The following is a 22,533-nucleotide window of genomic DNA, read 5'->3' as shown; positions in this document are numbered from 1 at the left end:
GGATCCATTCAACGCATCAAGAGGAAACTTCAACGGGAACTCTACGGATTCTACAGCGAAAGATCACGATCACCTCCTTAATCAAAAGAAGGATCTACAAAGAATCTCGGTAAGCTGGCTTTCGTACATTATCGAAACAGTAGACCCGAAATACGTTCTGAAGATAGCGACTCTTCTAAAAAATCTTATCTATCAACATGGCAATCCAACTGACAAGAGTACGGCAAAGCAAAACGAGCTAATTGCTACTATTCTCGAACAACTTCAAAGTCTAACTCACGAGTTTAGAAACTTTAGAAATAATACTGAGCAAAACATTAACAAAATAAAAGAATTTACGGAAACTAGTGATAGAAACTGGGCCAAGGAAATACGTGACCTTGCAAAAACTTACAGGAGTGAAATACGACACTGAAACCGACCAGCCACAGATGAGCACCCATTTAGAAACTGGTGCCGATAACGTGACAGACGACGAAACCAGACACTTTACAAAGACCACGAATTATGTCACGATTCGATTGTCATGTCACGATTAGACAAAGAAACGACTGCGGCGAAAAACAAGGCCTCCAAGCAAGAGAGGCCATACATATTATTGAGACACTACGGGGTCGAGACGACGTAGGTGTTGGAGACTTTATCCTATCCGTCCGTAAACGCAAAAAGGATTATACGATACCTAAAGATTAACTCGTTTGAAGACCTATATTCATGTTTAAGACAACACGTGTCAGTACCAACCACTCTTAGCAATTGCAGGAACAAATTGGAAAATTTAAAAAAAGGAATAACAGAAAGCGTACAGTCTTTCAACTCTAGATTCTGACAACAACTCAACGAATTAAATTACGCAGTTCAAAACGAAAACCGCATGCCTATTGAACGACGCGTAGCCATGAATATCGAAGAACGCGAAGCACTAAAGACGTATTTACTTAATTTACGATACGAAATAGGACAGATAGTAACAGCTAGCGATCCGAAAAACCTCAACCTCACCCAACAATCAGCAGCCGGCAAAGAACAATGGTTACGAGGAGCAAATCGTGTTGCCCACCGCCCAAAGAATCAATCTAATAACACTACGCCCGTATTTAAAGGAAGTGTTACCGATTTACAACCACAAGCTTTCAGCCAACCATCAGGTGACCGAATGAAATTAAAATGTTCCAAGTGTTTACAAATCACACAGCCAAGATGTGCTACTCTCGAAATTTTCCATTCGGCAACCAAGGAAAGATCCCACCTCGAGTATACCAAACAGCGGAGAATTCAGAAGAAACGTACCAAGAGTCAACTATACCACCACCGGAAAATTATTATCAATCGTATTGCGACGAAAAGACGGAAGAAGAGCCAGATTTCTCATTGATACCGGAGCAAGAATAAACCTAATAAAAGAAAACACTTCACTGAATGTCCAAATCTCTAGCCCAAAGACTTTCCTAATGGGAAATGACAAACACGTCACCGACAAAATTTGTAATCTAAACACGTTCAAGAAGAATCACCAATTCCACGTAGTTCCTGACAAATTTCCACTAATCGAAGATGGAATAATCGGACTCCCATTCCTTACAAAGTACCAATACAACGTCACTAACGATAAACTAACCTTAGACGAGATTATATTACCATTTCAGAACACCGATAACAAGATGGGACCAGGCGAAATTTTAACTTCAACCCAATACATCGAAGGAAAGCCCACAACAATATGCTTTATCAACACTGGTAAGCAAATCTGTCATATTATAAACAAAATAGAAAACCCCGTAAACTAAGGCAAATTAATAAATTTGCACAAGTAATACGTACCAAATATATTGATCTAGAACTTCGAGAACCCCTTGAGAAAATCCTTATCAATTACCTAGACGTTTTTAACATGGAAACATATTCACTACAATGCACTAACTTAACCGAACATACAATCAGATTCAAGACAAACAAACCTATAAACATCAAATCTTATAGACTGCCCGAATGTCATAAAAAAGAAATTGAGACTCAAATCAACGACATGCTAAGCAAACGAATCATAGAACCATCGGACAATCCATATAACGCACCAATTTGGGTAGTTCCAAAGAAATTAGACGTATCAGGTAAACAAAAATGGAGAATCGTTATAGATTTTAGAAACAGATCAAGACGCGTATCGTTTACCAAATTCGGACGAAATACTCGATCACATAGGCAAAGCTAAATTTTTCTCAGCCCTAGACCTCTCGTCAGGATTTCACCAGATACCTATGAAACAAAAATCCAAAAAATATACTGCATTTTCAACTTCACAAGGTCACTTCCATTATAATCGCATGCCCTTCGGGCTCAAAAACGCACCGACAACATTCCAACGCATGATGGTTACCGCGCTACGGGGATTAGTAGGAAATAACTGTTTCGTATACTTAGACGACATCATAATATTCGGAAGCACCATCCAAGAACACAATCGAAATATAGCTATCGTATTAGACAGATTACAAAATTTAGGATTAAAGATACAACCGGACAAATGCCAATTTCTGAAACCAGAGTTAGAATATTTAGGGCACGTAGTAACAAAAGAAGGAGTAAAACCTAATCCCAAAAAAATTCAGGCCGTGAAGGATTTTAAAATACCAAAAACCGCGACTCACGTAAAATCATTCTTAGGACTCGTTGGGTACTACAGAAAATTTATACGCAATTTTTCCAAAATCGCGAAACCACTGACAGACATCACAAAGAAAGACACTCCATTCCACTGGACTGATAAACAACAGCTTGCATTTGACACACTGAAACAAAAACTCTGTGAAGCTCCTGTACTGCAATACCCGGACTTTGAAAAACATTCACATTAATAACAGACGCAAGTAACAAAGGATTAGGAGCAATACTCTCCCAAAACGGGCATCCATGCTGTTACATATCCCGAACCTTGAACCCTCTTGAGAAAAACTATTCCACAACCGAAAAGGAGTTACTAGCAATAGTATGGTCAATCAAAAGACTAAAGCAATATTTGCTTGGTAGAAAATTTAAGATTCAAAGTGATCATCAAGCTTTAAAATGGTTAAAAAATGTTAAGGATCCCTCATCGAGACTCATGCGATGGCGCTTGAGACTCGAGGAGTATGATTATGAAATAGAATACAAAAAAGGACAGGAAAATACAGCTGCAGACGCTCTATCCCGATTGTATCCTATCGCCAATGAAGAAATCCAATCCGATCTAGAAAACTCGTACTATTATGACGAATATATCGACTGGAAAACAAATATCACCCCAGCTCCAATAATTCAAAAACCTAACAGACCACACTTTAAACAAATTACAAAGACCGAATTAGGAGACTTTAACGAACAGCACTGGTTAGGTCAATTAACTAAACACTTTATTAACCAGACAGGTCACTTCCATATAGGAATAAATGACAATAGCTTCAGCACATTAGAAAAAGTAAACATTCAACTCATGTTAAGGTTTCTAACAACCAGATTCCCTCAAATTAAACTGGTATTTGGACAAGATCCGCCATAGACTACGATAACGAACAAAAACAAACTATACTACGCGCAAATCATAACGAAATAGTAGGACACTTAGGTATACACCGCACCGTGAAAGGAATACAAGAACACCAATACTGGATAAACTTAAAGCAAGACGTCACAGAATTTATACAAAACTGCGAAACCTGTCAATGAGAAAAATTAAACCATATCAGTGCCGAAGAACAACCTATAATAACTGACACACCTCTTAATCCTAATGACAAAATCTCAGTGGATATATTCGGACCTCTCACCAAAACCAAACGAGGCAATCAATTTATCCTGTCTATCCAAGATCAATTAACCAAATATCTCATCCTCATACCCTTGAAAGACCAAACAGCCAACTCAATCATTAACGAACTTTTGGATCACTATGTATACATATTTTCTGCACCGAAAAGTATCCTTACGGACATGGGACGAAATTTCGTATGTAAACTGATGGATACATTTGAAGAGGCTTTCAAGATTCGACACATAAAAACCACTTCTTTCCACTCGCAATCTAACGGATCTCTCGAACGAACATACGTTGTAGTAAAAGATCTTATTCGAACTTGTCCGACCGACAAAACGAATGGGACGAAAATTTAAAACTAATATGCATGGGATATAATACTTCAGTACACGAAACGACCGTACATACCCCATTTGAACTAACATTTGGATGACAAACTAACATGCCATCCTCAATATCAAACATCTCCACCCTAACTAAAGATCAATTGTTTAATCTCTGGAAAAATCGACACAACGCCTATATAGCTAAAGCAAGACGAATTACCGAATCTAACAAAAAGCGATATCAGAGAGATCAAGTACGAAAAATTATTAAAACACAGACGATATTCCGAGTAAAAGATAAAGTATAGGTACATAACGATCACAAAACTAACAAACTAGACCACGAATGGTTAGGACCTGCAGAAATCCTCTCATCCAATCCACCCACCTATCTTATCGAATATTCCAACGGTCATACGCAAAGAATCCACGGTAACAGGCTAAAACGCTACTTTTCAGGAAGAAGACCATAACATGAATAATTCTAACTCTCGAACATATTCAAAGTAGTAAGACCACTAAATTATGCCAACGTTTTCTTAGAACATATCGACGAAATTATCAACACTATCATATCAAAAAAACAATGAATGGAAAATAACACAAATTTATCCGATACCTTTCAAGCAAAACTCTGTATTTATCGCACCTGTAGTAGAAACTGACTTAATACTAACCAACTCAGAACAATACAACTTTGTCGATACCCACTACTTAAACAAATATTGAATATTAAATTAAACAAATATTGAATATATAATTAAACAAATATTAAATAAACGAATGGCAATCGTCAACATTTGTAAAACGACTCAACCAAGCCACAATAGGATCAATTCACCTGAACGTAGAATAGAATTAATTAATAATCAACAAACAACTTGCCCGACTACTGTCTTCAAGCTGCAAGAATTGACGTTCGTACCTTTACAAACGGAAAACCACTATATTATTATTCCTACGAAAAATATACAAATGTAAACTTTTCAAATGTCTACATCGATTACTTCCTACAAATGTATATATCAAAATACACTGCTCTATCGCTCACGTAAACAATATGCATCAATTACCAACAGTAGCAATTCATCCACCAACCCATGGGACGATCACTTTCCAAAACCATTACCGAAAATGAAGATAACGGGATCATTCAAATCAGGCGACCCACTAGAGCTATACGCTTCAACGAAGCAAATCAAATCTAAGAAGGGGGGAATGTCACACGCTCAAGAAGGCCACCCGCTCAGAAACAGTAATAGAATAAGCTAGACATCCTGCATGCCACAGCCATCGAAACAATAACCAAATACTAACGGGATAGCCGCCTCTAAGATACACCAGATGACAACCCCTCCAGAGGGACTAAAACCTCAGTATAAAAACCCTCCAAAATAAGCGCTCGAGATCAGTCTGCTGTAACATTTCGAATCAATCTGCTGTAATATTTTGAACCGTCACTCTGTTGGATTTTCATAATAAATTCTATTACCATATACAAAGTTCAATTTCTTCACCTTATCTGTGAAACGTTCGAACTGCAACGCGAGGAGATCACCGGCGATCTATCATTTTCATGATTTCCTACGTCTGCTACGTGACACTAGCGTTGTTGAGAGAGTGTGGTCCGCGTGAGAGATAGCGTTTGATCCGTGGTGACGAGAGTTGCAAATTAACTATCTAGTTGTCTTAATTATAATACGTTATTGTGATTAGTTCACGTTAAACAACCGTCGTTTCCTGTTTAACTAACATCTGTTTAATCCATTTATTGTAAATAAACTAACTTCCGCACTTCTAAGGAAATTCAATAAAACGCCACAGATACCATCGCCATTTATAAAGAAAGTCGAGTGAATGAAAAGGCCTGACATTGACAATACAAAAGATGGAGGCTGTATTCCTTCTGGAATGCAGAGTTCCAAGCTTTGTAGTTTTCAACACATAAGAACAACGCCAAGAACACAATAAAACATGAAAGACTGAAAGGCAGAAGAAAATTCCACACTAATACCAAACTATTTCTTGTAAGAATATATTTTCTATAGTTTTCAGTTAAAAGAAATATCCTGCGTATATATGCATCGATTCGCTATTACGTTAGTCACTAATTACACCTCAGTATACAAATAATATAACGCTCTAGAACCGTAATAACACTGAGTTAATTTAAAAACTTTTAACTCAAAATCTAACATTAAGAAGACACATACCTCTAATAACGTAAAATTATTATCAAAATTATTATTTTCTTATATCTCTTTCTATGCTATTACATATTTGACAACGTGTTCCAGTTGATCACGTTATCGCGGATATGTTAAATCACTAAAATTTTAAATAATTTCGTTGGGTTTTTAACAATGTCACATGATGATTCCGAAAAATATGATAATATCATAAATAAGATACCATGCTCTTCTTTAGTGCATTATAACTATCAAATATTAACTTCTACAACATTGCAAAAATATCTTTTAGGGTGTGCTATAAAAAAAATAGCATAGTATTTACAAGAAAATTGAAAATCTTAATGAAGAATCTATTTCATTGCATTACTGTAATAATATATAATTATGAATAAAGAATTCGTAACAATATTATTTTTTGATGTAATAATATTTTTTAATACAATTTTAATACGTTTAATTCTTTTTCTTTTATTCCGTTCTTAACATAATTCACTGCTGAAAACATTACTATATATAAGATGAAATAAAATAAATATATACTCACCCTGAGATCTTCGTTTCGTACTATTTCTAGAAGATGTCTAAGAAGTTCATGCGAATCATGTTGTCCTCCATCCATACATTGTGTTGTTTTCTTTTTAAACGAGTTTAACAACTCTGATGGACGATAAGATTGACGTTCATCAGTATTTTGCATTTCTGTAAGTGTTTTGCATAAAATTGAGGTAAAACTGCCCCAACCTTCTAAAATACCCTCTATTGGTGGCTAAAAAATATTTTGTTAATGATATGTAAATAATTTATGTAGTAGCAAGTTATTTATGGCATAATATTACTATAAGCATATAATATCACTAAATGTATAAATATTATAATGCACATTTTGTAATATAAAGAAGACTTAATCCAATTGACAATTATTACAAGATTATACATAGAACCATTTGAACAAGCTGCTTGCTCTTAACGATATAAAAAACATATCGAGAAAATCTTACTTAGTTTTAAAAGGAGCATAATCTACGATATTAGTATTTTATAGAAATGTAACAACTGAGGAAACACTTATTCATTAAAGAAAGGAATGCTTCAATACTTGCAAAAAACATTGTGTGCTTTTCTTATAATTATAAATATAATTTTATGACTACAATCAAATTTGTTTATCTGAAGCTCTTATATTTTTAATAATTATTCTATAATTTACATCCATACATTGTCTAATCTAAGATATAATTATATCTTTAAAAATTTCTCAAATCATCTTAATTACTGGTGTAATATTAAAGGGAATGAATTTACATAAAAAAATAAATTGAAAATTTAATGACGTTTTTTCATAAGAAGCTTCATTTTGGAATAAATAGATGTTGAAGATTCATCGAGAATACATACAAATATTTGACTGTACTGTGTATACTAATTTACATTCATTTTTGTTACGATCATATGTACATATATATAAACACTATTAACAGTGGCTTGACACCTACAATTCCTAAAATTTTTACTTACATAACCACCACAGTAAGCACAACCGTGCGAAATATGTATATATATTTTATTCTACTATCATAAAAGTATAACCATAACTACACATATAACGCTTGCAAATTAGTCTTAATGAATTCATAGTCGAAATATGAGTATCTCTGTCATATAGTATATACGTATAATAGTATATAATACAAGTATATACATATAATAACTATCTATTTGAATGTCATTAAAAATTAAAAATACAAAAAATAAAGGAAGAAAAACTTTTCTCAAAAATTCTTTACATATTACAGAGCATGGAAAATGTCAAAACTATAATCCCCTTTTCCACTTGTCATTAGTCGCACGCGACTCTCAGTCATATAAAATCTATTGTTGAATATGGTACAATTCCTATTCGCGCTGCCGCGCCTAAGGATGCGATGTCGCGAGACGCGAAATCGTACAAAGTCAAGATCAATTGCACGCGACTACAAGGTATATTAAATACATACCCACATATGTCATACCCACATCCAGAACAACTACATGTGACTGAATATCATTTTACTGTTAGAAGACCTCTCTCTTCAAGACGTTTTAATATATAATACTATTAACTTATATTGCTATGCATTATTATATAGTAATAATATATAATATTATAACTTATAATACCTTTAACATAAATAATTAATATTATAATGATGAGAGATTTTCTACCGTAATACTACACATATGTTTGGTTGTTAACATTCGACAGAAACTTCAGAGTTATTTATCTTATTTATGTCCTTCAGCTTTTCCAAAAAAATTTTTTATTCAGTACTAACAGTTTCTCGACATAACTAGGTTACTAACTTTTCATAGGGGATGCTTTAATGGATTGATTAATATGTTAAAAAATGTATAGTTTCGTTAAAAAAAATTAAGTTGACCTGTATTTGGCATCGCGCACGATTAGCCGCAAGTGGAAAAGAGTTCTAGGTTCTAGCTACGCGTTATACAGTCGACAAACAAATCGACCGAACAACAGTTAAAATCGCATAACGATGCGACGGTGTCCATATATATACATATGTATGTATGTACGTCAGTAGCACGTCGCGAAATAGAAAAGGATTGATGGCAGAGCGGCGAAGAAAGACAATAAAGCCGTTCACCAGCGCCGTGTCATGCGGAAATAAACATTTGAGAGTCGTACAGCGTGGCCACCCCACAGTGAGTTCCGCTTCATTTTCGTATCAGTCAGACAACACTATTGCAATAATGAAACTTTTTTATTTTTTATTTTTTGTTAATGAATGATCGAAGTGAGGCCAAACACCTACGATTGTTATCGTATTGTTTACGATAATGAGATACGAGCGAACCAATCGTATATAGGGTGGGGCATAATTTAACGTGATCAGCGTTTTTATAGGAGGATGTGTAAAGAACGCATGAAGGTCAACTTCGTTTTTTAGATGGAATTACATATATTTTTTTACATACATTCATTCTTCGGAGCATTCTACGTCAAATAATGTTAAAGGACAATATTAAAAATGTCAACAATAACCGATCTCTAACAAATATATATTTTTTTTTTAATGCTAAAGAAATTGCTGAATGAAGATTTACCTGAACTGAAAATACGCGACGTTTGGCCGTATCATAGAGTCATCGCTCTTCCTAACATTTCTTAAAAATGGTTAAGAACAGGGCCCCACCGGTTGATTTTCGGAATTTCAATCCTAATCAACGCTACGCGTAGTAGAAGCAACTGGGTCCCAAGTACGGTATTCAATACCAATTGAATCATGTTAAAAATTAACTCTTCAGATTTCTAACTTATGATGCCTCATTAAGAGATTGAGAAATAGACAAGAAAATTATATTACTAATAATAATAAAAAAAATAAATTATATTGCTGTATATACATATTTGTTTATTCGTATCTGTTTCAAGAAGCAATGCTTAGCACGTGTCACCGTGCAAATATCACCAGCCCGTGCTTTCTACTTCAGTGAAGTTCTTTCCACAAAAATCAGTAAATTTGTAAACTCAATATCTCAAGAAGTAATTAAAATTAGTCGTATATATAGAGAGTTAGTGAATTCTTTTTAAGAAACACAATCAAATAATCTGAAGAATATGTTCCATGTAGAAAAACGAATTTGATCTTCTTCGCTCGAAAAATAACAACGTAAAAAATATTCGCCTTCACCAAAAAATGTATCTGTCTTATGCTGTATAATCTTCATATGAAAAACTTTTTATAGCTGCAATACAGTAGAAAATATGTAAAGGACTGTCCAGAGTTACCGTGGACACTCTGTATAAGTATGTAATAAAAATTAATATCTCGTACACCATAACGTCCGAATGTAAGTAATGTTCCCTTTTATATAGAAATGATCGTCAGAAAATGGTTCGTTAAAAAATGGTGTCTTTTATTAGTACGAAAATTGTGTTCTTCTTAATCTTACAAATTTCTTAGATTTAAAAAAAAAACGATATGATCAATGACATTCAATTCTATAAAAAGACAGCCCTTTCCAAAAAAACAATTTTTCCAAACATTCCTGAATAGAAATCGTAAATGGTAGTCTGAAACCGTCTGTACTGTCGGTCGCTTGCTTCTCACTCATACTGCTATATGCCGGATATTAATTTTGGTTACTCGAAGGAAAACGAAAGAAACATAACGTATTATAATTACGTAAGATCACAGAAGATTACTATTCGAATTTTTACAATTTTTGTAACCATACATACTGAAGGACTTCATCTATACATATAAAATTGACAATAAGAACATAAGTTTTACTACAATACCAAAAATCCAAATTCCAATTTATCTGTATTTTGTAGAATTGTTTGAAGTTTATGAATATTGAATGAAATAACATTTTACAACAAAAATTAACAATTAATTCGATAAGATTTAGATACTTAGTAACTATATATAACTATATATACTAAATTACACATATATAGAAACTATATATATGTAATTTAATTGAAAAAAGCTACAAAAAATAATAAAAACTAATCAAAAGATTACAAAATTATACATATATTATTCAATAATAGATATTCAGCACAGCTGTTAAACTTTCAGGGTACCGATGTTCATAGTTTCATTTAAACAAAAAAATTGGTTTATATTTCCCCCACACATCCTTCTATAAAAGTTAATCGCGTCAAATGATGTCCCCCTCTAAACTCCAACTTTCATTTAAAACATATTACATTAAAATCATTACTTGCGCAGTAATGGAAGTGATTCCAACTACGTGTCCTGTATAGACATTTTATCGCACAATTTTCATCGATGTTGGCTCGACAAAAATCAAACTGGTCGCTTGCATGGCGCTCGAACTTGGCGATCGTATCACATATTAACTAGAGTTAGGGCCCTCCAAAAGGCCACTTTCAACTTCGTATCCGTGAAACAACACTAATCCAGAGGCAAAACATTTTTATTTTATATTTTTTCTTAATAAAAATTTCATTAATACATTGAAGAGATTTTCCTAATTAAAGTGAGATCAAACTTCATTGTCCAATTTTATAACAATATCGTGTTTGGTCTCATTTTAATCAGGAAAACCTCACCAATATGTTAATGACACTTTTATGAACAGAACATTAAAAATAAAGAATTTTTATTGTTGCATTAGTATTGGACTCGCCGCTAGAAAACTGAAACTGTGCGACCCTCTCAAGTCAATGTTTAGTATGGTAGTATCCATGTGATGCGATAAAAATGAAATTTCATACAATTCCAGTGATAAATATGACAGATATCATCGCACGAATACCATGTAGAAGGCGCCCATTTAACACTAGGTTTTGCGGACATTTCGATTGTGTCAAAATGACGCGTATCCGTAGAAATAGGTATACCACATAGAAAACTTTGAAGAAAATGAATTTCGACATATATTTGTCTCGTTAAATGGATAAAAGTCAGTATAAATGATAGAAGAAAAATATAAACGACTCGTGTAATTTACCTCACGAAATTCGAAATGCGTCGAAATGACGCGTCTCGTAAACCTAGTGTTAAAATGTTGTGTCTGTTTCGTGTCGTATTGGTTGATCAGTCAGTTTGTCAACTGTGCAATGTGCAACTAGGACCTAGCCTATAACTATAAAAAACTAAGTATCAAAAAATTATAAAACTTCTAATTTAGCTGCTTTTCATATCATGTGCAGTTTCGTAAGTATTCAAAACTACACAAAAACTTGTATTTGTTTTGAAGAATGCTTTCATCTTTATTAAATGTTTGCTTGCTGGAACTAAGAATGGTTTCATTATTAGCGTCTCTTGAACTACATTTCTATAAACTTTCAAATATTTCTGGATTTTCGAGTTACCGGATTTCTTTTGTAACGCGATGCAAGTAGATAAAATGAAACAGACCATTTACTCTACAGCTATTTTTGTAAAATTGATAACAGTTCGAAAATAAAAATCTTTTTTCAAAATTTATTGATTCTTTAATTTTGTTACTTAGTATACAGAGTATATAGATTAATCGGGATTTAAATCGATCCCTGCGAATATTTCCGAAACTCATCATGACACTGAAAAATATTTCGAACAAGAAGTGATTTCGAAGGGAACATAATTTGATGACATTAGGTTTTTGTAGGTGGATACATAGAGCACATATGAAGATCAACTTCATAACTTTCAACTTTCATTAATGAAACCATGTATTCTTTAATAGATTAATTGTTCCATCTTAGCTACTTTCTACAAAGAGTTATTAACTTATTTATGTCGAGAAACCATTATTAGTTTAGTAAATATTTTAACTTTTGTACAGTGAAACCTCTATATTCGTTACATACATTCGGCAAGAAAATGTTATGATATTCATCCAAAAATCCAGTATTCATCACTAAAAGTCTACATTACTCTAGACCAGTACTGTTTGCTTTATACAAATACACATTTCTTCACATATTTTCTTGGCCTTAGCTATACATATATTGGTTTTATCATTTTTTTAATATGTTTAAGATATTTTAAGGTAATCTAAATAGTATACTTCAAATAGACGCTTGTTTCTCATTCGGCTGTTGCTAGCATCTTCTCAAGAGTCCCAATATTCGTACAAAAGAAGACTGTTGAGAACGTATCGTTGTCAACGTTGGTGATCCAACGAACAGTACTCCAAGAAGGAGTAAGAATTAAAGGGAAAAATGCAAAATGAACACGGACGAAAGATGAGACGAGAGATAAACAAAACACTTGAGTTCATTGTCACAAAATGTAGTTAGATTGAAATAACTAAAGTAACAAAAGAACTTAAGCTAACACTGAATATCAAGTGCAGCAGTAAAAAGATCATACGAGATAAGTTTAACAATTAAGACCATTTATTAATTCGATTCGACACTGAGAACTAATTATTCTCTTTTTTGTTAATTTTTATAATACAAAAAGTTGATTCTATATTCATCCAATTTAATATTCGTCAGTCCTTCAGGAACAAATTAATGACGATAATGAAGATATATTCTTGTGGAAAATTATATATTATTTTATTTACTTATTTTTTATTATTTAAAAACTAAAAAATAAATGTAGAGAACAGTAAACATTATGAAATAAACTGCATCTAGTTCTGCAAATTAAGCAAGTGAAAAATAAAGACGAGGAAGATGAGTCAAGAGTTAGGCAAAAAGAAATAAACTATTTTACGCAAACAAATAGCTATACGATTGAATAAAAAAAGACAACAAAATCTTACAGAAATAGAAAGAAATGAAATCAGTAACTATATATTCCATGAGGTTTCACTATTTTCAGATTTGTTTTCTTCGTCCTTCACACGACAAGTTTTAGAAGATAAGAATTAAAATATCTGCTAGACTGAGGCTATGCGCGCACTAACAACAATTTGTCACATTCGTTTATAAGTTTATATGGACATGTGCGCATTTAAGTACGCGACTGTAGGACGATTTCTTGTTATTAGAAAAAGAGGAAAAAATTAAACTTTTAATTGATACAAGAAAGAGCGAAAAATTATTGCTAATAATAATTTTGTGTATAAAATACCAAGATAGAAAACTAATACATTTAAAAAAAACATATATGGTTCCACTAAAAAAAATAAGATTGTCCGCCATATGTTCTATACATTTCTATCTACAAAAAATTATTAATATCAAATAGTGCTCTCCTCGAAACAGTTTAACTTTTGTTCGAAGTATTTTCCACTATCATGAATAGAGTGCGAATTTTTATGCAAATTTATATTTTTCAGAATATAATTCAAAAAATAGAGAATTGAGTAGAGAAATTTCAATAGAAGATTGTTTTACGTACCAAACATCATAACAAACACTATACTTTGGGTATTTTATATATTTCTTCATATTATACGAGTTCTATGCAATTTTGAACTTTCAAATTTCCTATAAATGCGTGGAAATCCGCAGTCTAATCATGAATAGTTTTGGAGATATTCATAAGGATCGATTTAAATGGGACATCCTATATAATGTTAATATAAATACAATAATTATATGGAATAATATAAATAATTATATAGGATAATATAGAATAAACATAGAATTGCAAATGATTATTGCTCAGGAAACTAATTTTTTATGCTGGTAGCAACTAATTATAAATTAAAGAAAGATGATACTATAAAAAGTATATGCAAATATTATTTCTACAAATATTATTCAATATAGCTCAGATTTACTTCAATACATTAAAAGAATGTTATTTAACTTATTTTGTATATGACTTGTTTAGAGTAATTATACTTTTCAAAAAAATTAAGATAGTAATATTGTATATGATACAATCACGTTTATATGTTAACTTTGATTAAAAAATTCATTAAAAAGCATTAAATTCAATTTTCATTTTTATCTTGTTACATGTTATTTAATATATATTAATGGTATACATTTAAAAACAACTTACTAGATCAACTTCTTCCGAGTTATTAGCAAACTTATGCTTGCCTCCTGGTAAAATGAATTTTTGTCCAGGAAGACGCAAATCATCAAGAACTTTGACTAAGAAAGGTGTTTGTGCCAAACATTGCAGAACTGCATTAAAAAAGCAGGTGTTTCCCAAATTCATTAAACCCTAAAATAATATAGACTTGGATATTTTAATCACATAAACATATTATGAGTTGCATCTACTTTTATCAAGTACATATCTAAATATTATTCTTACATAATTTCTTTATGTTTGTCGACAAATTACATTGCAAATGACTTTTTTAATTTATTCAAATTCATTAAAATAATAACAAAAATTACCAAAATACATACCCCTACTTTAGGCAAATTGTATAAACTTTTTTCTTTATCTACTTTATTTATATCTATGGTTTCCTTTTGATATTGTGTCATTGATGTCTTAGTTTGTAATGAATTTTTTACTATGCTAGATCTTTTTATAAACTCCACTGTTTCTTGAAGCTTTTTTCTAAAAATTAAAAATTATTACTTAGTCTGTAGGTTGAAATCTAGAAAGTTGAAAAAAGTATATTACAGCGCAATTTTGAAATTATAACAAATGTTTCTATTACTTAATTACCTATACCATAGACGTTGCAAACAAAATTTCTTTAAATTTATTTCATAATCTAATTTCATTATTAAATTTATTATGGTTATATGGTCAGGAAATATTTAAAAACTGCTTGTAATATAATACCTTTTCTTTCAAAGCATTTCTTTAAACTTTATGATTGTAATTGAATACTAGAAATTATTAGAATACATATTTAATTTCTTAATTAGTATATATAGGTCAAAAAAATATTATTGTAAATGTTGTTTAGTAATTTGGTAGAACATTAGGTGATATAGATAATTTTTCTGTAAATATAGTAATGGAGATATATCATAGTCAAGCTAATTTTTTTAAATGGAACTTTGTATTTGTTTATTGCAATATAGTAACGTTTGTTGAAGCAAATACAACTGCTTGATATCAATCTATGCAGTGAAATGTTAAAAATTAAATACAAAGACGTCAGATCAACTCAACTCTGTAACTGATGTAACTGCATTGAGTAATCCTCATCAGGTTATATACACTATAAATAAAAGTGGAGTTTCTTATTTCTTCTTATCCGCCTTAGATTTATACCTTTAGTTTATAACTAGGAGTCAGTTCAAAAGATATCCGTCAGTGAGTCAGAAAGTCAAAAGACAGTTTAAGCATTCCTTTAACCATTTATAACGTCAGTTTCTTAGTCGCCTTTATCATAAGAACTCTTTCGACTTTTGGCTTACTAAGAGCAACTGACCGCTCGAAGCTAAAAATATAAATCTAATATGTATAAGAAGAAATAAGAAGTTCGATCTCTGTTAATGGTTTTTATTTAGTTTACTTTTCTGTCTGCCTGGGTAAAATTTTGTAAGCGAAGTTTCACTCATTCTCCAAAGAGATAGAAAGCTGAAATATTTAAGACTAGAAAGTGAAAATAAAATATATAAGTTAAAAGAATTAAAAAAGATCGTTTTTTTTTTAAAAATGTACTAGAAAAAAGAAAATGATTTTCTTAATCAATTATCAGTAATCAGGGCTTATATTAACTAATAGTTCTACAGTTTTCAGAATTTTAACAGTTTCAGAGTTTCTCTATTTGATTAAATAAATCTCAGATTCACGAACTGAGTCAAATATTCTATCATTTTTACCTCGTAATCGTTAGAGAATCATTTTTCTTGCCTTCGTTAGAAATTTCCCTGTATGTTATTATTACATTCAATTATTTAATGATATCTAATTAATAAAAAATTATTTTCTTCCGTTTAATACATTCTTAAATAAAAACTACATGCTTTTAATTTTTTTAGTTTATATGTTTTATTTATAGTACTGAGGTATAAATCTAACAATGAGATACATAAGGGGAAATAAAGAGCGCGATCTTTACCTATAGCGTATAATCTAATCAGCGATGTTCGATGTCGTTATTCGATGCAGTCGCGCCAGCTATCGATTTGCGTTGATCTAACGCCTTCAGATCTAATTTATGACATTCCACTATGTTATGAATAAAAAAATAGAGTTCCATTTAAAAAAATTAACTTGACTTTGATACTTGTATGCTTTTGACTTATATACTTTCCGATAATTTCAATCCCTCGTAAGATATTCCAACATAGTTATTCCAGTTAAACGAAGTAATGTATATAATATATTCAATTTTTTGGATTTTTTGCGCGTTTTGTTTTATGTACATATATAAAGTTGTACATTTATTTTCATACATACCTACAGCCAATATTAATCTTTGTTTCACATTGAAAACACCAAACACTCCAATAAAGACTCTCAACTACCATAACATGACAATCACTATGTGGCTTCTTATAATGTTCCAAAGCATGACCACATTCTTCTCTTCCACAACCTTGATATCCACATTGTAAACAAATCAGTACAGCTGAATTTGTTACACATTCCTGAAGTTTTATATATATTCACTTTAGAAATAACATTAAAAAGAAAAAAGGCTTTAAGTTTTTGAATGTATACCTTTTCATTGAGCTTTGATGAATTATTTTTGCACTTTTTACATATTGAACATTCCATACTAATTCCCACTTTATTGACACATTTCTTAATTTTATTAAAATTTACTGCCTTTGGTATATGTGGACATTTATTATCTATAAATATTAATGTATATATTGCTTAATATTTTTATAGAACTATTAACTAAACATACTATACATAAGAATTTAATTTATTACATCATTATTAAGTTTATTAATAGGTTCCTGCATACCTCCTCTGTTACTGTTTATTTTCTACAAATTCAATTTTTGAAACATCTTATATATTTATTTCAAACTATGTATTTTCCATTATTATCTATGATAGTTCCTCATCTATGTATATAAATGTTGGATTATAGAGACTATACTACTACACATTTCGAATGCTTATAGACTCTTTCTAAATATCTAATTATCCCTATAAAACTTATAAATAAGATTTTCCCTATAAAAGAGATTAATGAAAATATCTCATTTTAAGCACAATTTGTATTACCATATAAGTGGGTCAAATAAATCTTTTTATAGTTTATAAATTTTGAAGCTATATTATTTCAAAATGATAGTTAGGCCTTATCAGGTATCAATACTTCGTACATACCACTAGATCAGAGTTTTATTTGATAAGTTTTGTGTTTAAGTCACCTATTATGTCGGCTTCCATTTAACGATATGACTAATATAATGAAATTTCCAGATCACATAAAATGTGACATACAACCAATAAGAGTTATGAATATTTGTTCAGATGATTTGCACTGGTGTATGCTTACTTATGAATGACATAAAAAGCTTTTAATTAATACTTAAGTCAAAAATGTATTTTTAATATGAAAGAATAGAATAGGGATCAAAAAGCTTTCTGTACATACTTATGAGCACATAAGACAATATATAAGAACAATGTAACAATGCTATTGCACTAAACAATATTAAGTCAATATCATTTTCCTAAACAAAGGAAATAGATCTAAAATTAACTAAGTATAAAATTAATTCTAAAAATGGAAGTTTCTATCCCTCTACATGAACTACTAATGGAATATAGAACAGAAATGAAAATACTTCAAAATGTTGCTAATATGTTAATATAAATATATACCAATATAGATATATATTAAGATAGAACTAAATCTTTCGAAGATTGAAAACATAGTGAACAGCACACATCAATTGAAATCTCTTTACAGATAAACAATTTTAAAACTGATTGTAAAATTGAATTAGAAACTAAAATTAATTAATATGATTGAAACTGAATATAGTAATAAAGTTGTATCTCAAATTATTTGTAGTATCATTCAAAAAGCAGATTATAATAAATGAATATAGAAGTGAAGAAACTCTTTTATTAGTAAATTAAATAAAAAGAAATGAATAGATTTTACAAAAATTCATATGGACAAATTATTAAATATAAATAAATAATCAAATGGAAAAAAAGTCTTTATTGAACCATAAAGCATAGCGCTGGTAATATGAGTGAGGTTGAAATAGTATAACCATCAATTTATTAAATGCAATATCTGTTTTACATTTTGAAACATTATCTGCATGACAGAACACAAAAATTAAACCTTGAAAGTTTGTTTATCTTCCAGCAAGATAGCAACTTTATATAAATTATGAAGAAAGTTAAAAAGGGATTGTCCTACAATATATTTAATCAGCTTTATACCCTTTAATCATCTGATTTGAGCCCAATTGGGCATTTGTGGAATGAATTAGGCAGATACATCAGAAATTGTAATACAGCAGCAAAGAACAATCAAAACAAATGTTAATAAAAAATTATAATAATGTTAAACCTGCAACGATAGCAAAATCAGTTACTTCTATGCAAAAAAAAAAGGGAGAGAGATATTCAAAATCAAACACGTGGATCATTAACTATCATAAAAAAAAAGTAAATTTTTTATTTAATTTAAGTTCATGTATGTACACAAAGGTTTTTTTCATTTAACTTTTGTTTAGTTATCATTTACATCTTAATTCTGTGTTAATAAAAGTCACAAATTCTTCTTTATTTTTGTCATATTGATTTTTAATATGTCACTATCAGAAATACTCAAATAAATTTGAATAAAAATTCGAACAAGATATACCAAGATTATTTGATCTACTATGTATCAGTGTTATATTTATTTTAACATTGAAACATGATTTCTAAAAACAAAGAAGTAGACAGAGTTTGTGCAATAACCTAATATTATCACAATTTATTCAAATACATAATAAATGAATAATTTAATTAGTAAGAGCAATATAAGGATGAATATAATTATTATATAATTAATAAATATGAATATAGATACTATAAGAATGGATATTGCACAATCATTATACAAAATTACTACATAATTTATCAATGTTTAAATTATACATTTTTCGATATTTATCATTATGTACTCATTATGCCAAATAAGTACACAATTTAATTATACTTTAATTATACTAAACATACTATACCAAATAACCAAATATTTACTAATTAATTCTTTAAGACTTAATTCTATTAACAAAACAGGTTAATATAATCTAACTTTTTGAAAATGAATATTTCCTTATTCTAAAAACAAATAAGGGTTTTGCAACCAAAGTTTCTTAAAAAAATGAATTCTAACCTGTATTATTAGATTCATTACACGAATCAGTTGAACATTCATATAATTCTCCGTTTGCATCTGGTTGTCGATTACGTTTTTTACTCATCTCGATATATTTTCAAACTGCAACGAATATAATTGTCAGAACTTTTAATTTTTGCCACTTAGTAATTTAGTAAACAAAAAAGCATGTGAAAATTTGGTTAGACTAGTTATTCTAGAAAATGTATACGATAATCCAAACAATTCCTAACATATAAACGTTATGCATTATTATACCTTGTATTAAATCGTGGAATAATTTTTTAAATTCACGAAATGTTATGCTAATTATTCAAAACAAACTAAATACAAGCACTAAAACAAAATATTACCGTAACAATTACTATGCTTGCACAATCCATATACTGTGCGTGTACTCTACTACGATCATATAAACAGGTCTCGACACTCGTATAGTAAGACCTAGGGAAAACCGTCCGAAAATTGAGTCATGATTAATTGTGAAAAATCAACATGGAAGGCAAGAAGGTTCTCGTTCTACGCATGCGTAACATGTTACAAACGTCTCAGACAGAAACAGAGATACTCTACTCATTTCTGTCTATCTCGTAAAAATGCGGATTTTATTGACCTACCATGTTGATTTTTTACGACTAGACACGACTCAATTTTCAGGCGGTTTTCCCTAGTGACCGACAAGAGCTGTTTATAGGATCATATACTGTATCACTAATATCACCACTAGTACCACTACTGTATTTTCGAAATATCCAATCACACAATTGCAAACTATCAAAACTATAATATGGACAGAATTGAAAACTTAAAGTTACGATATACTGTGCACTTGGCTTTACACAGGGTCATCCACTCATTGATATCTACTGATATCTATAATATGTTATATACTTATTACTTACAGAAAAAGAACATGTGATATAAGCGAGTGATCAACTCATGTTCCTAAAAAAAAACCCCAATGCACGCATACAATACGCAATGCACTTCAAAGCAGTGCGAATGATCTGCAGTATCTGAAAAAATCTGATCTCAAAAAAGGAAACGCTCAAATTTTATAAGAGAATGAGATAACTAAAAAATAAGAAAATGCCAATTATAAGTAAAAATGTTATATAGCACTACATTATAGTTTAGTTTATAATTTATATTCTACATATCGCGGCGTATTTTATAATCTTATAAAATTGTATTTCCAGTGCTATTATTATAGGCTAAATATTACAACAATGTACAATTTAACATATTCAAATCGGCGTGAGCCGGCAATCTACACTTCTACCTGACAGAATAGGTCACTAGTGGGTCACATTTTTTATTTAGGCATCAGGCGGCGTGATCGGTAGAACACGATTCATCATGATTCACATTATTTATGTTTCCAATCTTAATTTATAAGAATATAATTTAAGAAAAATTGGAATAAAATGCAAATGTTATTGGAGAAGACGCGCATGAAAAAGTGCGCCGGCTTAAACGTGTTAAACTAACATGACAAACTGATAAAGTAATAAAGGGAAGGAGGCAACGAAGGAAGGTAGATAAGGTGTGCTTTTGCTTAACACATTTGTCAGCCAATTGCGTATCTTTCCATATAACGAGCACGGTGCTTTGTCCACTAATCATATCTCACGTAAGTAATGGAATTTGCAAAGTACCATGCAATGAAAATGTTTAATGTTGAAATTCGAAAAGATTATATACAAGAAAATCTTTAATGACAATGACATATCCATTAAACGAAAAATATCAGTTAATATAAATTTTAGAAAAGGTATTATTATATTAGATTTCTATATGACTATTTTAAATTAAATAACTATATTATGTATAGTTTATGAATGATATATTTTCACATTTTTATAAAAAAGAAACAGTTAATTTAACAAATGTGTTAATAATTTTTGTTGAGTAAAAAATTTTAATTTCTTCGCAGATCTGTCGGCTTCTCTTATTTTACTATAAGATTCTTTTTTTTTTTTTTCTTTATTTGATTCTTGAATCTTATATAGGTACACGTTCGGATAAAGCAAAAAATGACTTCCGATGAGATTGTAACTTGCGAAATGAGTTATTCTACAGAAACGAAAATTTTTTGTGGCTCTCATTTTTTAACGTTCCCAAAAATCTTAAATTGTATTGTTAACATGATAGAGAAAGATAAGAACTGCAACTTTATAGGCAAATTATAAAGAACTATTAATTTAATTTATTTATATCCGTATTACTACTTTTTATAGATGAAATTCTCAGCCTCCCGCTAATCACAATTACAAAATTTAGTCTACAACCCATGCTCTAATTTTTTATTTTATATATATTTTATTTATTTTTACTTTAATCGACTTTGTTTTATTGACAAAAAACATTTAGACCCTTTGTCACCACTTTTACATCTCAATCCCCCGTCTGTGAAAATATTTCTAAAAAATTGATGTCTATGGTATTAACAGAGAGAAAAACGCCCGTTGTTCTAGTTGTTCCACGGTACATACTGCACCACGCGACCAAATGCTAAAGGTGTTCCACGCTAGCATATACAAGAACCAATAAAGTTAGGGATTTG

At 30.6% G+C, this 22,533-nt stretch overlaps 1 protein-coding gene across 6 annotated transcripts in view; it reads right to left on the bottom strand.

Annotated features, from left to right (window-relative positions):
* Positions 1 to 20,477, bottom strand: part of Usp16-45 (ubiquitin specific protease 16/45) — a 52,217-nt gene extending 31,740 nt beyond the window's left edge. Inside the window, exons 1-7 of one of the 6 annotated variants that reach the window (XM_072022994.1) lie at positions 20,321 to 20,477; positions 19,965 to 20,069; positions 17,318 to 17,451; positions 17,054 to 17,244; positions 15,094 to 15,250; positions 14,735 to 14,902; positions 6,853 to 7,074 (exon numbers count right to left, since the gene is read on the bottom strand). In XM_072022994.1, coding sequence (XP_071879095.1) covers positions 6,853 to 7,074; positions 14,735 to 14,902; positions 15,094 to 15,250; positions 17,054 to 17,244; positions 17,318 to 17,451; positions 19,965 to 20,052 — 960 coding nt within the window. In that variant the 5' untranslated portion in view covers positions 20,053 to 20,069; positions 20,321 to 20,477. Of the gene's footprint in view, positions 1 to 6,852; positions 7,075 to 14,734; positions 14,903 to 15,093; positions 15,251 to 17,053; positions 17,245 to 17,317; positions 17,452 to 19,964; positions 20,070 to 20,225 lie in introns of all 6 variants that reach the window. The other 5 variants (XM_072022995.1, XM_072022992.1, XM_072022997.1 and 2 more) reach the window with 5 other exon arrangements.
* Positions 20,478 to 22,533: the final 2,056 nt, after the last annotated feature.

The sequence above is a fragment of the Bombus fervidus genome, chromosome 3 (genome assembly GCF_041682495.2).
Source record: "Bombus fervidus isolate BK054 chromosome 3, iyBomFerv1, whole genome shotgun sequence".
NCBI lineage: Eukaryota > Metazoa > Arthropoda > Insecta > Hymenoptera > Apidae > Bombus > Bombus fervidus.
This window is presented reverse-complemented; position numbering and strand designations above follow the sequence as displayed.